The following is a 15,106-nucleotide window of genomic DNA, read 5'->3' as shown; positions in this document are numbered from 1 at the left end:
GCTTATATAAGAAGCACAGAGTTTTCTAAAATTGAAAATAAAGTAAAAGCAGAAAATATTTTCATAAACAAAACGAGTATTTGACCTCCACCGGTGCTTTGGTTGTTTATGCATATTAAGAATAGATATCCACTAACAATTTTCAGTAAGTAGCATTCTTGGGCTCAGTTATATTTCAAAAATTCTAAAAGTTAATGTTAATGACGTATAGATATGAGATTATTTAAGAGACCTATTTAGTAAACATTTAAAATCTTGAGTTTGAGAGAAAATTGACTTAATTTATAAAAGGATTGGAGTATGAACTTATAGTGTTTAGTCCAAACAATAGTGCTTAACAATTTCACTATTTTTACACCTTTTTTCACTTCATGTTAAAATATAAGGTAATTCCACCAGCACATGCTCTGAAGCTCGAAAACCGATATACGAGTAATTTCTACATAATAAGCTTCCCTAAGCACTAGAAGGACTGAAAAACAACCTAGACTTGGTCAAAAAATTCCATGCAGAGAATTATGAATTATGAGCAGGTTAGGTTGTACATCTTGTATTAATTTCAATTTCCTTTTCCTACATTTGCTGCTGTTTCTCTACGTGGAAGTCTCTCTATCGCTTCTCATTCAACAGTAAAACATCACATTCTTCACCTTCTCTTTCAGAGCTGGTAGTGGCCGAACTGACTCATCTTTTGATCTACCACCTCGAGATTTACCAATCTCATGAACATCTGGTTCCATGTAGAAACGAGCTCTGTATGCTGCCAAGTGAGCATAGTACGCAGGAGGCACTGTACACATAACATACAAATTATCAATACCCAAATTCCAAGATTTTGTTTTTGTTAAAACAATGTGTATGAAAGATTAAAACAGGTAAATGATGATACAACTGATACAAGTACAAATGTTATTCATGAGCCAAAAGACTTACCTACAGAAACAGATCGAGTACATCTTGCATATCTACAATCAAAATAATAAGATTATTTCATCATAGTAATGGAGCAACAAGTTTTAGATGATTGAGAGAGGTTATTTACGTGTAGCACAAGTTGTTGGTCAGAGATTGAATCTCATCAGCGCTGAAATTGTTCTCGTCCCACAGAACATGATAATGAGCTGGTCTACTTGTACCCTGTAAATTGCATTTATGTGAATCCGATACAAAGATCATTCTTTAACATCTCATTTTTCTTATACCCTCCTCCGATGCCCCATTTGATTGGTTATAAAACAAGAGACGAATATCTTATTTTTGTATTTGTATTGGAACAAAATCAAAGTTCAACCTAAGACTAACATATCCCTTTAGTGAAGCCACATAGATATCACTATGATACCTGAATTCCAGCATGACTGCATAAATAGAAATCGAATTCCGTCGGATGACAGATCTTGGAATCCACCACGGTACCTACATTAAAAATCAAAGTTAGGCGATGCGATGGAAAGAGGTAGAGAGAAACATTGTGTGGGGATTGTTGTATAAATAACATTATTTTGTCAAGCAAGGTTGTTGTATGCCCTGTTGGATCTCATGAACATCCTTGGATTGGTGACATGCTCTAACGATAGAAAATGGAAGTAAAATTTTATTACCAGGTAAGATATTCCCACTCTTATCAGTGCTGTTTCTGTCGTCATGATTGTTTGAGAATAGTCTGGTGTGATGCCGTTTCTGAACCACAACAAATGTTACCGGAGGTTGGTAACTCGGTTCCAAAGATGCACAAGCCTACACATTAGCAATGAAAGCATGAAACAAGGTCAGAGTGTTTTGCTAGCATTCATGGTCCAAGAAAATGTAAATAAATATAACTGCAATATATTCAAGTACCTTACGAATGGCATCAAGCTCATACAACAAAACCTGGTAGAATTGTCCTTCACTTACGCCATCCCTGTAAATATATTTAATGACTATAAATAATATAGACCATCCTCCATTATTCCACTTGTATGACCGTAATATGTCCAACTCCCTAGTTTCCTTTGCAAGAACACTTCTTTTTTTTTTTCTTCAAATATTAGAACTGAACAACCTTACCTGTAAAATATTATTCTCAGTGGTTTTTGTCCAGTTGCCTTCTTAAACGAGAGTAACAGCTCTCTGCAATAGAACATAATAGTATGATTCAAGATATAATTACAGGTAATCAATGCAAAACCATCAAGTGAAAAGGAAAAGCTGGAGGAAGAACTAACAAAAACCTTTCTCATCGGCCAATTTAAACAATGTAAACAAAGACATTTTCAGGCTTAACAAGACAATCAAGTCAATACCTGAGGAAAATCTATATTATTCTAAACCAAAACAAAATTTGGAGGCAAGCGTGACCTTCCACTTAATCCAAATATGAAAGTCGTCAGGCTGCTACTACGTACCTGATCATGCCACCATAAACTACACCATGATGAGGATCCTTCCAACATTTAAAAAGATCTTGAATGAGTTCCTCACGATGAGGCTGAGTACATACTAATCCTGCATACTTTGTTACTTCCGGCCAGTCCTGGGAGGCTACAACCTGAATAGCAGTAATCAGAAGACCAAATATATGGCAAGGTGTAAGTTATAGCCTATAGGACTTTAGAAATACTTACAGCAGCAATGGATGGACAAGGGTCCTCTCCAGATTCTGGATGAGTCACATCAGCTCCGAAAATTATTGTTGGAATGTCACTAACCAATGGGATCCTCCAACTCAAGGCATCCAAAAGTACTGTGTTCCTTCCTCCCAACTAAAAGTATATGTAAGATTAAGTGAAAAATGTAAAAAAGAAAGGTGGGCGAGGATTATTGAGTAGCAAGTAACCTCTCTCTTACTTCGGATAGTAATTTTCATAGATAATTTTAGGTATATATTAAGTTAAGAACAGACCTTGACATTGATCTTTAAGGCCACATTTGCCAGATACTGTCTATTGATCTTGAACACGTGTTTTGAAAGACAGCACTGAGAAATCAATCCCAGATCTGTTTCGCAGATTCTTTTGAGATCACCTGAAACAATTATTCGATTTTTAAGTGCGAGCAAGTATGGAGTTATCGATTGGCATGATCATGGAGAAGATAAAATGCTCAGGCTCTTTTTCTTGGAAAGACAAGGAATGTGTAGTAAGATACTAGAATCTCTTAGAGTGCAAAAGTTCCAATTTTCACATGCATGTAAAACAAAGAAAGGTGATCTAGTAGTGAGGTACTACTAGAACCTCTTAACATTTCTATATACACCTCTACCATGGTAGCTATGTTCACGAACTGATGCTAATGACTGGACATATTGGAGTGACTTGGAATCATACCATACAGAGAGCCATTGTTGTCTGGAAGAATGGCAATCAACAACTCTAGTTCTTTCCCACCAAGTTTATCTCGCACAGCAGAATGTACGTACTTCAAGGCTTTCTTTACCATATCAGGTCTTGCTGTGTATATAGGAATCACAGGATCTAGACTAAATTCCTGTGAAAAGTGAAAAAATGTATACAAGTGTGCATGATAAATTGATAATGATATAGAATAACGAGAAAGAATGGTTATAATTGGAAAAGTGATGGGAGTTGCTAGTGCTGCTCAAACAAGCAGTCTCAAATGTAAAACTACTCTCAAAATGGTATAATCAAAATTTGAAACTTTACCATGCCTGAGATTTGGCACATTTGAACCAACTGTTGGCAAAACCCGCGAGCAATTTCTTGGATACTTCGTGAGAAATTGATACATGCCCAATATCTTACAGTGCTTCCGTTTATAACTTTCTACATTGAAATAACAAAGTAGAAGTGGGAACAAGCATTTTTACTCTAATGTTAAAAAATTATAACTATAACTTTTTAGTGTATGAGCTAACCTTGTTCATCATGTTCCATTGACCAACTTGTGGCAAGTGTTCTTTCTCTCTTCCAGTGTCGTGATATTTCAACTTCGAAGATAGAATAGCCAAAATGTACTATCAGCAGAATGCCAAAAGCTAAAAAATAATTGGCCAATTTAACTATAGGAATTACCCATGGAGCAGGAAGAACCCGAGCTTCAACTGATGCAAGTTTGTTGTCAATGCTGATACCAAACTCCTTTACATAGGGATTATACTCATAATTATTTTCTTGAAGTGTCTGGTAGTACATAGGGAAAGTTATAAATTAATCAAACCAAACCACAATACACATAATTCTTCTGGTTGTGAAGAGAATAAATGACTTAAAAAGTGAACTTAAAACAACTGCAATTTATCACACATGTCACTGCTCTTCCGTTCCCAATTGATTCTGACAAAAATAAAAGTATAAAGAAGAAAATAAAGGTTGGAGAGTGATATCAAGAATCCATGACAATGACCTGTAGAATGTCTGTCTCTTGTTCACGTGGTCTCTGGCATGAGACCTTCAGCAGAGAAGTTATCTGCTTTTCGTTAAGTCCTTTTGTATATCTCTGACCTCCAACTATCTTACATGCCTGGGATAAGATTCACGACGAATTGTTCACTAAAAAATAAAGTCCAAAGAGAAAAAATAGGTTTAATAAATTGAAGGAAGAGCTTACCTCCATAGGCAAATAGTTCACCTTCTTTTGACTTCCTACTTGAAGGCAGGGTAGATGAGAATATATAATAGTATATCCATACATTTCTTGAAAGTAATCAACCACTGATTTCATGTTCATTTTCTCGTCGACAGGGAAACTGTTGGGAATAAAAGAGACAACAATTCCTTGAGAGGTAAATCTAAAAACTTCCATTTTCGACTGCAAAAGTTACAAAACCATACTTGAGTTCCCTTGTAGGTTGTGATGTCAATCCTGTAATTCTGTACTTCCTTCGAAAACTTCCTCTATGTGTAACTTCGACTTTCACACCTCTTAAGGCTTTCTTAATCTGCATTAGTGACACCACAATGATTTTTTGGTCAGATCTGCTTAAATATTTCTCATGGTTTCTAAACTAGAAAATTCATCAATTAAATTCTTCCATAGCCGAGAACACGAACTAGATTTAAGACATTTAATCGACAACCTCAACCATTACTTGACGCCTTTGGAGCAGAATAAGAAAACTTTTGCATTACATTCATTAGCATGCCTTTGGAGCACAGGGGCTCTCGGCCTTGCAGAATATATCACTTTACGTTTTAAATCTCAATCTGAAACTCCAAATGTCTTTCCTCAAGCTATAGTCAAGACGGAGTTAGTGAAGACCATAGGGCATGCAAGCATCACTTATTTCATTCAACTTGTGTGGACAATAGTGTCTGTAATTACAAAGATTGATAGCTCCCATAGTAAACTCCATACCTTGACACGATCTGCATCTGACAGTGGCTTTGAGAGCACGTCTTTTCCCAAAATTTGAGCAACAAAGTCAATTACAGGGAGTGGTTCAATAAAAGCCATTGATGACATGTCTGAGACAAAGAAGCATCAAAATCGAAAGGAAAAAAAGAAGAAGAAGCGTTTTAGTATTTACTGTTGACAAATTATTATCAGTGACAGTATTAAAAAATCTCACCTTGATAACGTAAAATTAAAAAAAAAAAACGAAGATATATATATGGTACAACTCTCACCAATATTAAGGGACAATCCCATCTGAGTAGGCCTTATACTTTGGTAGAAGCCGCGCCATGATTCCAGACCACCACCTAACTGCTGTGGTTTTCTTAAATCCGGAGAATAGAGAAACCTCCCAATTGACACGAAGCTGAACATGCAATACAAGCAAAATAAGACCTAAGAAACATTGAAACAAGAATATAGTACAATAGCTTCCTTCAGTTAAAGAGCAAGCAATGGATACAATGTCGAAAGAACAACCACAAATGCACCTCTGAGCTGCAAGCTCCCTCAATACAATGTCAATGACAGTAAGCGCCTCTTGCGGGGTGTCCACTTGTTTCCCACTCAGAAGCTCACGTAATTGATGCATGCTGACACGAGCTGCAAACTTTATCACCACTTCAAATTCTCTTTCCCTGGCAAGAGTGATTAAAACTCTTTTTTTTACTTTAATAACTCAAAAGTCCACTTTCAAACTCCAAAAGTTTGGGGAGCTGTTAGGAACAAAACATTATGAACAAAACATCATGACATAGTTACTTGAACAATCATCACCTGGTACCACCAGTACCCTCGTCATCCTGGCTCAATGTTATGGAGAACTCTTTGTATGCAAATGGAAGCAAACCAGCAGTGTAGAGATTTCTTCCTCCATCATAAACAGGAAGCCTCATCCCCAAGTCAGTGTTCCTGTGAAGCCTCACCAACTCAGATATGATGGCTTTGCTTGTTTTACGAGAAGTGACTTCAGGTGTTATTGTAACCTTCACAAAACACACACGATAACCTCAGCAAAAACCCCGGACTCAAATCAAATTATTAGTCTGTCTAGTTTGCATCAGTTTGCTGCTCTAGATTTTATCTTTACCAGAGAGGTGGACTTACATTGTAATGGCTCAAGTCAGAAGCTGATATATCTGCCAGGAAATGATTAGCTTTGACCAGACACTTTGTCCCCAGCTGGCCATAGCCAGGTCTGGCAGGAAACACAAGACTTTTGCAAGCAGAGGAAATGAATTGTGAGTCAAGTCCTGTTTCTTGTAATTTATCTTGCTTGCATTGGCCTCTTCTTCTATCTCTTCTTCTAAGGTCTTTTGATCTCTGAAGGGCTCTTCTAGATTTCACTTGATCCTCCGCTGGATCCTTCATTGAACTTGCCAAATAGTTCTGAAGAAAATAAGGAAAGAAGCTTCACTTACGTAAGTCTGAAAGTGGAGATGGAGGAGCAAGAGGTGAGAGATTCCAACAAGGGATAAACTAAAAGGTTTATGGCAAAGCAGGTTCCACGTTTTTACTGAGAACCATAACTCAGCTTATATGCACTTGTCTTGAAGGAAGACAAGAGTTAAAGAAAGTACAAGAGTGGGAAAGGCATGAAGAGGCCTTGTAACGGCTGAAAGCTGAAAAGAAGGGAAAATAAAAAAATAAAAAAAGAAAGAAAGAAAGGTATGGCATGGCATCAAATCTCGACAGTGTTTCATCTTCCCCTAGGCGCTGTACATTCTCTGAAACTGAAAGTGAAAAGATGGGAAGAAAAATAAAGTGACGTGCATACATGCAAAAGAACCAACAATCTCCTATAAAATTCTAATAACCATCGTTGCTCCCATTGGAACAGTGTGATGGCCTAATTTTGACTTACCACTCTTTGATGCTTATGGGCACATATATAATAATAAAAACTTTGCACTCAAGTCCCCAACAGCAACACCAGCACCATCTCCACTTTCCTTAAAAAATGTAATGTTCCATAAGCTGAGAAGCACATGATATGGTAGTGAAAGAAAAAAAAAATGGTTGCGGTGGAGTATAGTAAATTATTTGTTTGTGGGGAGTGAATAGTAATAGTCGAAGGGGGCTTTAAATTTGGTGGTCCCAAAAGGATGTTTGAATTTTACCCTACTCCAAGTTCTTGGCAGGAGAGTTTGTAAGATTGCATGTATAAATACCCTTTTCAGCGAGCACAAAGGAGCTTTAACTCCTTCCCAAGTTGAATTAAAACGACAGAACGGGACCCTAAAGCAGATTGAGTAAGCACACCACACCACACCAGAACACAGAACAGAAAGGAGGGTAGCAGTAGCAGAGACAAGAGGCATAAAAAACAGGAGCAAGGAAGGAGTCAAAACAAAATTTGAAGCTTGGTTGTGCTTGGATATCCGGACAGTATGCATGAACATGCCATAATGGCTGCCTGCCAAATGCCAAATGCCAATGTCAGTTGTACGTGCACCCAAGGGTAAATGCTGCAAACTATGGTGTGCCTGTCCCAATAAATAAATAAATTGGATTTTGGCCCTTTTCTCTTTGTTTTTGTGGCCTTTTGGATGGGGAGATGGGGGAACTAGGGATACCCAAGAATGGTACAAGTGATAGTAACTCTCTTCAACTATTTCGGATCATTACAAAGACACCAAGAACAATCATGTGTCCTGTCCCTTTCACTGGCTTCACACGACAGATACAACATCTATATATAAAATCAAAAACTCCTTCCATAACAAAAGAAACAAACAATTGTTCATTATAAATGAACAACACCACCCATGTGAAGACTTTCGTGCCCTTATTAATTCCTGAACCAAACCTCACTGTATGGCAAGCAGCAAAGGTTTCAGATTTTGTTCCTATGACAACATTATTGCTGCTGAGAGAAAAGAGAATTAATGTTGTTATTGGATGTATTGGTAAGAGGCATTAATTTGCATACTCATGTTGTTGTGGCTCAAGCTACCTGTCTGACTGTTTCTTTGGTCAATGTCATTTGATTTCTTTCGATTTTGTCACATCTAAGCTGTAAAATTTCCCACTGGGGATGCCCAGGCCCCCCTCCTCCAACCTTCTTCCTCTCTAATTTTCTTTATGCTTTCTCCATTTAACAACTCTCATATATAGTTACCTCAACTTCACTTCTCATTTTATTCATCTAATCAAACCAAACCAAACCAGATAGCTTCAAGATCAAAGGAAAGGATCCATGATTTTCAAGCATCGTCAAACAAAATTCAAAGCTTATAAAAGTCTTTAGACAAAACTATTTCCTATCAGCTCATGTACTAAAAAATCCACAAAAACAGAAACCTTCGCCAGAGACCTACTACACCCTACAAACCCCAAACCACACCTCTCTTACCTACAATCGTTTTCACCATGTCACGTGACCAAGTGACCCTTAGACAAAACACATCATTTAGATCTAACTCATACTTACCACTACCATCTCTTAATGTGATTCCTCTTATTATATGCATTATTATCCCTTTCTTTGGATATTAAACGCATTATTATCTCTTAATGAAAAAACAAAAAATTATATTGATTTATATCATTGTTATGAAAATATTTGAATATGACAATTAAGGTTATTTTATCTACTTTTGTATACTTAACCAAGGTTATTTTTATTCTTTTTCTTGTATAATCTAACCAACATTTGTCCTATCACACATGAACAAAACTTACCTCGTCATCTTTTATCATTTTGCAATAAATTCTCAACCTAACATATAATTACACATCAATATTTTGTTTTAGTAAACAGTCACTCTAGCCATTGAAGGTGGTAGATGTTATTATATATCATGATCAGTTCCCGAAATAAAAATGTTAAATAAATTCTTAAACTACATTACAATCATTAACTTGCGGTTATTTCTCAGAAAAAAAGAGTATGCTTTGAACCCTGAAAGTAATTAATGGTTATAATGAAGTAGATTTTGCCAGTTTGGTTACTGGATTTTTTCTCTGTTTTGGATATGTAAATTTGTCATGTTTAAACTTAAAAAAGTAAAGAAAATTGAAAAGGGAACCGTACATTGACAGTGGAAATGCTAAAAAAGAAGAAATATATTGATTTTATAAGAAAAATAGAAAGTGAGTTGTGAAAGTGTCACTGTCGTGTGATATTTTGTATATATGATATGTGTTGCATTGTTTGCCTGATTGAGCACCAACTCCTTCACCTAAGGCGATCTTACTAAGATCATGATGAAATAAAGATTCCTGGCCCAGATTCCTTTCCTTGATCATATTCATAGGTACGACAAAAAAACACCACCGAGGTCCAAGGGGTGTTTCAAAATATAAACATTTATGCTCTTTCTCTTTCACAAAAATAAAATAAATAAATAACTGTAGGTTTGATGATAGGGGTGCAAGTATATTAAATCTCTCTCAAGTTACATTTCGTAATAAGGTAAAAAAGAAAGCTATGAGAAACGTATGTTTTTTCTTCAATATGTTTAAAGTAACAAAAAGTTACAGACAAAGAAGTTATTAAGGAAAAATCAAGATATAACAATTGTATAAAAATAATCAATATTAGAATAATAAATTATTAAAAGTTAGGGAACTAAAATTACAGAATTTTTTTTATAAAAAAATTGTATAATGTACGACAAAAGTTCCTATTGCCCAAAATGTCTGTTCAGATTTCTCAAGGAAAAGCTCTATCTATTAGAAAGCTTATGATTGATATAAAACTTTTAGTCGTCTTATAACATATTCGTATAGTGCATGAAGAAAATGTTAACATTTTATATTTTTAAATATTAAATATAGACTTTCTCTCTATTCGCATAAAAAAGTTATTACATTGATTGAATCAAATATAAATAAATTTTAATTCCTAAAACTCTATTTGATAATGTTATTTAAAAAATATTTGTATATTTATGCAATAATGAACTATCTCCAATAAATACGCCTAAAAGTAATTTAGAAATTATAATCCTATCTAGTAAGAAATTAATAATATTAAATGAGCCTAACTATCCTTTTTAATAAATATGAAACTAATTAATTTTGCTTCTATACATAAGAGGGGGTATTATGTAAGAATTTTTTATAAAATTAAAATTCATAGAAAAATAGGCTGAAAAAGATTTAACCAATAATAAGGCATATATTAACAAACGAAAATAATCATACTACCTGAAATTCATCGTGATCACTATTTCGGAATATAAAAAAGCTTTTCTTTAGGAAGTACCACTTCATATTGACTCTGAAAATTAATAGAAACAATAATCCATTCTATTAATTCTGTTTAATAATATTTTTATTTTATTTTATGGTCCCAATATTTTTTTTATCACTCCTGTAACTATTAATTGTGGAGTAGAAAAATAAAAAGTAAATCTAAATGAGAGAAATTTTGATTAATAGACGATAATTATACTAGAAGTGTGTATTACAGTTTTATAAAAATGAAATGTTATTTAATATTTTAATATTTGTGTAAAAAATAATTAAGGAAAAATATTACAAAAAGTTAATTTCAACATTGTAAATGAGAGAAATTTTGATTAATAGACGATAGTTATACTAGAAGTGTGTATTACAGTTTTACAAAAATCAAATGTTATATATTTAATATTTTAATATTTGTGTAAAAAATAATTAAGGAAAATATTACAAAAGTTAATTTCAACATGTAAATGATTTTTAATATCATTGATAATTCAAGACTTAAAACGGAGAAAATTAGATATTTTGGTAAAATAAGTCATACTCTAATGTAGTATGTAGTTTTTATTTTGTTTGTATTCGTGTGTGAGCTTTAAAAGTATTAAATACACACCGTTAAGTACTTTGATTACTTAAAAAATAAAAAGTGGTTTATTTTCGTTTCAAATATGATAATATTTTTCTTTTTCACTTAAAAAACATATTTATTTCCTTAACCTACACTCTACGTATTCAAGAAAAAATTATTGCTATATTTTATGTGAATGAAGTAAAAGATACTTTAACTTTATTTTATAACAAAATTTAAAGACCATATATATTAGACAAATTTCGAAGAAATAAATAATTGTTTTATTTATTTAATGTGATGATTATTAACGCTTATATATATAAAATAATCTGTCATTGCATATATGGTTTTATCTAATGCTTAGGGAATTTTAATATATATATATATATATATATATAATTGTGTTCTGAATTATTTTGAATTTAAATGGTAAGATTGAGCAGGTGAAGTACTAGTTCTGGGAGAATATTATTATTGAAAGAGATATTTAGGCACGTAATGACTAAGTGAGACCCTACTTCCATTACCCATGAAAACAAACAAGAACAAAAAAAGGAAAAGAATAATTCAGGAGAGTCATACATTAAACCCACTGTCTTACTAGTTTCTGGGTTATGAACTTTGGGGGAAACACCATTCATAGACATCAACCAGCTAGGTGCATAGAGTGTGCCAAAACTTATAAAAGAAATACCAAAATATTGTTTTCAACTTAAAAGATAATTATGAGTATGACTGGTCTGAATGAGAAAAAATAGAGAGAGAGCATAGTAAGTAGAAAAACAAACCTTGTGCTTTACGCCATGTATCTTATGCAGCAATCCGTGCGAATTGTTGTAACTGCTGCCTTTGCTTTTAATGTCTGCAACTGTGTGCTCTAACTACGCCAAACTTCAACTACGAACTCAACCTTTCAACCTCCAACTTCCCCTTTACCTGCTTCCAATCAACGTACACATAATGTTATATACTGTAAATGGTTTATACTATAACAAACAGCCTTTCATTTAAGGTGTTGAAAGACATGAGTGTGAACCGCATGCAGCTAGCTATAGACCACCAAAACGTTTCAATCTACACTTGCAACTATTTTCTGCTGCCATAGACTGCTAGTTAGTGGATGACATTACATTTAAAGTAAGCTAAAACTGGTTTATCACGCTAAAGACACGGGACAATACATTAGCATATATAGGAATTGGGGTGGTGAGAAGCAATGAAGCTATATGTGCTAACTCTATAGCCTGAATCTGATACTCTGAATTGAAAGGCAACTAGTCTAGAGGACTTTCTTTTCTTGTTTGGATTCAGTGAAAGTAGACATGTTGTTTTGTAACAGAAGTGAAACAACCTCAAAAAGCAATGTTTTTAAGTAATTGATGGGAGAGAGAAAAGTAAATTGAAACAAGGACTACTACCAGTTCACCATGCATGGACCAATTTATGAGAAATAGCGAAGGAGTTAACGAGATTTTAGAATTGGTTGAGGTTGAAAGAAGGAAGATGGTGTGATAGGAAGAGGAAGCAAAGAAAGAGAAGTTGGGGGAACATAGATTTGGGGACCTGAGGAGACCAGACCAGGTGGTTATTAGGGATGGTTCACTTTCTGCTATTGATAAAGCATGTATGAAAGAACACTACTCTAAGAAAAGAGTACTCCTCACTCAGTGCCTTTAAGAAAGGAGCATCAGAAGTGAAACGAGTTTTGAAAGCGTGCCACTGATTGTCAAAAGGGGGGAACACTAGGAGACCTTTTACCTTTTGGGAACCATAAAAGAAACGTATAGCTATAGCATTGCATGATGTATATATATAATATTAAAACGAATAAATGCAGAAAGGAGGATTTTGAATTTTGATGATATATAGTAAGTATGATTATGCATGTGGTAAGGTGTGAGATTTGATAAATAAGTAGAGAGAATAGAAAGAAAGGAGAGTGGTGCCTACTATTATGTGTGGTGCAAAGGTTAATTTGAGTGCAGTTGTAGGTGGAAGAATTGCAGGGTAAGAGCGCTTTTATTGGTTTGTGAAATGTGTAACCAAGAGATGTTATATGAGAAAGAGTTAAAGGAGGAAAAGAAAGGTTGTGTCAGCTTCTTTGACGGAAATATGACCGGTCGGAAATTGAGATTCCGGGGACTATGTGTCAGAAAAGTGAGAGAGAAAGAAAAAAGAGGAGAGGGTGAAGCACATGTGCATTGCTGGGTCGAACTTTTATAAAGGAAAGGAAAGGAACCAGCCTGGGCACTGCATACGAGGGCAACCCCACCCTCGTTTTTTTTTTCATCTCCATTAAATCTTTGTTTTTTCTTTGCCCTTTTGAAAAAATTTAATATTTTTATAGAATTTGATTGTATAAAATGCTCAAGGACAGAAAATAAAAATATACATAATAAACTACCATCCACTTTTTCTCACGCAAATTATCACTAGACTTAATATTCACAATTTTGCTTGCGAAAGGCGTTTTTTCATGAGTCTAAGAAAGGTGTTTGAAAACTACCATTAATCTTAATTTTTAAATGATTTGAAACCTTTTTTAGTGTAAAAGAACGGTTGCGCTTAGTTGAGCGATTGAGATTAGAAGGTATATATAAGGCACAAGTGAGGTTTGATTTTCTATTTAGCGCCAAGTGAAACATTTTTTATGAAAAAAATCATGGAACGATTTTCATATGGTGTTATGCAAGGTGATAAAGTTAAAACAATGATTAATAAAAATGAATAGTTATCTGTGTGTTACTATAATAAATATTTTATTTATTTTTCCTTCTCATTATGTGCTGCTTTGGCTTAAATGGATTACGTAAGATATACATCAAGTAATGTGAAGGATTAGTATTTTCTTTGGTGAGATCAGGTGGATGATTATTCGAGAGTGAAGTTAAAAATTGTATTACTGAATGATATATAATATACTATAGTTGTAATTATTTACACACAAAAAAAAAAGTTTCCTATAAAAGAGGTTTGATTTGATCGGTTAGACTACATCATTACGTGCAATGGGAGTTTTCAAATTTTGTCAACTTGGATTCAATGGGAGACTATAAGGATTGATTAAAAAAATTAGAAGAATATTAGTTATTGTGGGCATCAAAATTGAGAAATAAAGAGAGTACCAAAGTAAATATATATAAAAGAATTAGTATCGTATTGAAAGATGAAAATATCGATGACAAGATTAAGAAATAAGTGGTTACACAGAATGTGAAAAAGAAAAATCAAAATAAATCTAACATAGAAGTTGAGACTCAATAATGATTGTAAACGCAAAATATGCCTCGAGCAAAACGTTTGTTAGGAAAAATCGAAAAGTATAATATTACGTGATACCAAAAGGAGTTGAAGCATATGATAATCATTGCAAGACATGGGTTTAGTAGACATAAGTGATATGGATTTTTATATTATTATTACAAATTATGTATTTTTCTTTTATTATATTTTGGCTTAAATGCAAGAAAAAAAAAGGAACATAAATAAGTAATTCGTATGTAAAAAAACAATGTGACAGATTGCGTTTACAACATGAATACTCCGAAAAACGCTATGAATAGGATAATGACAAATCCCACTATCATATTTATTGTAATTTAGATTACCGCTTTTATTAATTTCTTTTATTAGTTTCTATTATATTATTACTAACTTATTTTATTCTGTATGCAAATTTACATTTGATCACACTTTTAATTTGTCACTTCAATCTATCTTCATATTCTTTATTTTTTCTTCATCGAATTTTTATCATTCCATCTTTATCTAAAAATACAAAAATATGATTATTGAAAACAAATACATAAATTCTTGATTGAAATTTATATAAAAAGATAATTAAGATAATTAAACATATTTGTAAAATTAATTCAAAATATAAATTCCTCACATATAATTTTGTGTTAATTATGAAATATTAAATTAAAACACTTTAATTTAAATTGAAAATAATTATTTATTAGTTTTATTGATAAAGAATTCAACATCGAGTTGATTTAATTGACTTTA

General features: G+C 33.5%; 1 protein-coding gene across 5 annotated transcripts; it reads right to left on the bottom strand.

Annotated features, from left to right (window-relative positions):
- Positions 1–282: 282 nt before the first annotated feature.
- On the bottom strand, positions 283–13,268 carry LOC108323858 (protein argonaute PNH1). Of its 5 annotated transcripts, none has more exons than XM_017556646.2 (25): positions 13,046–13,268; positions 11,884–12,031; positions 7,199–7,286; positions 6,442–7,067; positions 6,112–6,320; positions 5,826–5,972; positions 5,568–5,701; positions 5,296–5,405; positions 4,773–4,879; positions 4,549–4,687; positions 4,345–4,461; positions 4,014–4,121; positions 3,857–3,928; positions 3,645–3,764; positions 3,309–3,468; positions 2,885–3,006; positions 2,607–2,744; positions 2,388–2,530; positions 2,050–2,112; positions 1,840–1,903; positions 1,602–1,737; positions 1,343–1,416; positions 1,043–1,137; positions 934–965; positions 283–790 (listed from the first exon to the last, which is right to left on the bottom strand). In XM_017556646.2, exons 4-25 carry the CDS (start codon positions 6,703–6,705, stop codon positions 624–626), a joined length of 2,721 nt encoding a protein of 906 aa, XP_017412135.1. In that variant the 5' UTR covers positions 6,706–7,067; positions 7,199–7,286; positions 11,884–12,031; positions 13,046–13,268; the 3' UTR covers positions 283–623. The 5 variants fall into 5 exon arrangements, with proteins under 5 accessions (XP_017412135.1, XP_052729573.1, XP_052729568.1 ...); XM_052873613.1 differs by having other exon boundaries at positions 6,442–6,723; XM_052873608.1 differs by lacking the exon at positions 7,199–7,286.
- Positions 13,269–15,106: the final 1,838 nt, after the last annotated feature.

The sequence above is a fragment of the Vigna angularis genome, chromosome 1 (genome assembly GCF_016808095.1).
Source record: "Vigna angularis cultivar LongXiaoDou No.4 chromosome 1, ASM1680809v1, whole genome shotgun sequence".
NCBI lineage: Eukaryota > Viridiplantae > Streptophyta > Magnoliopsida > Fabales > Fabaceae > Vigna > Vigna angularis.
The sequence above is the reverse complement of the archived record's forward strand: the minus strand, read 5'-3'. Positions and strand labels throughout refer to the sequence as shown.

Coding starts and splice junctions, on each gene's coding strand:
- LOC108323858 (XM_017556646.2), bottom strand. CDS start 6,705: ATGAAGGATCCAGCGGAGGATCAAGTGAAATCTAGAAGAGCCCTTCAG. Junction 4,122..4,344: donor AAGAGACAGACATTCTACAG/GTCATTGTCATG, acceptor ATGTACTACCAG/ACACTTCAAGAAAATAATTA. Junction 3,929..4,013: donor GGGTTCTTCCTGCTCCATGG/GTAATTCCTATA, acceptor CTATCTTCGAAG/TTGAAATATCACGACACTGG.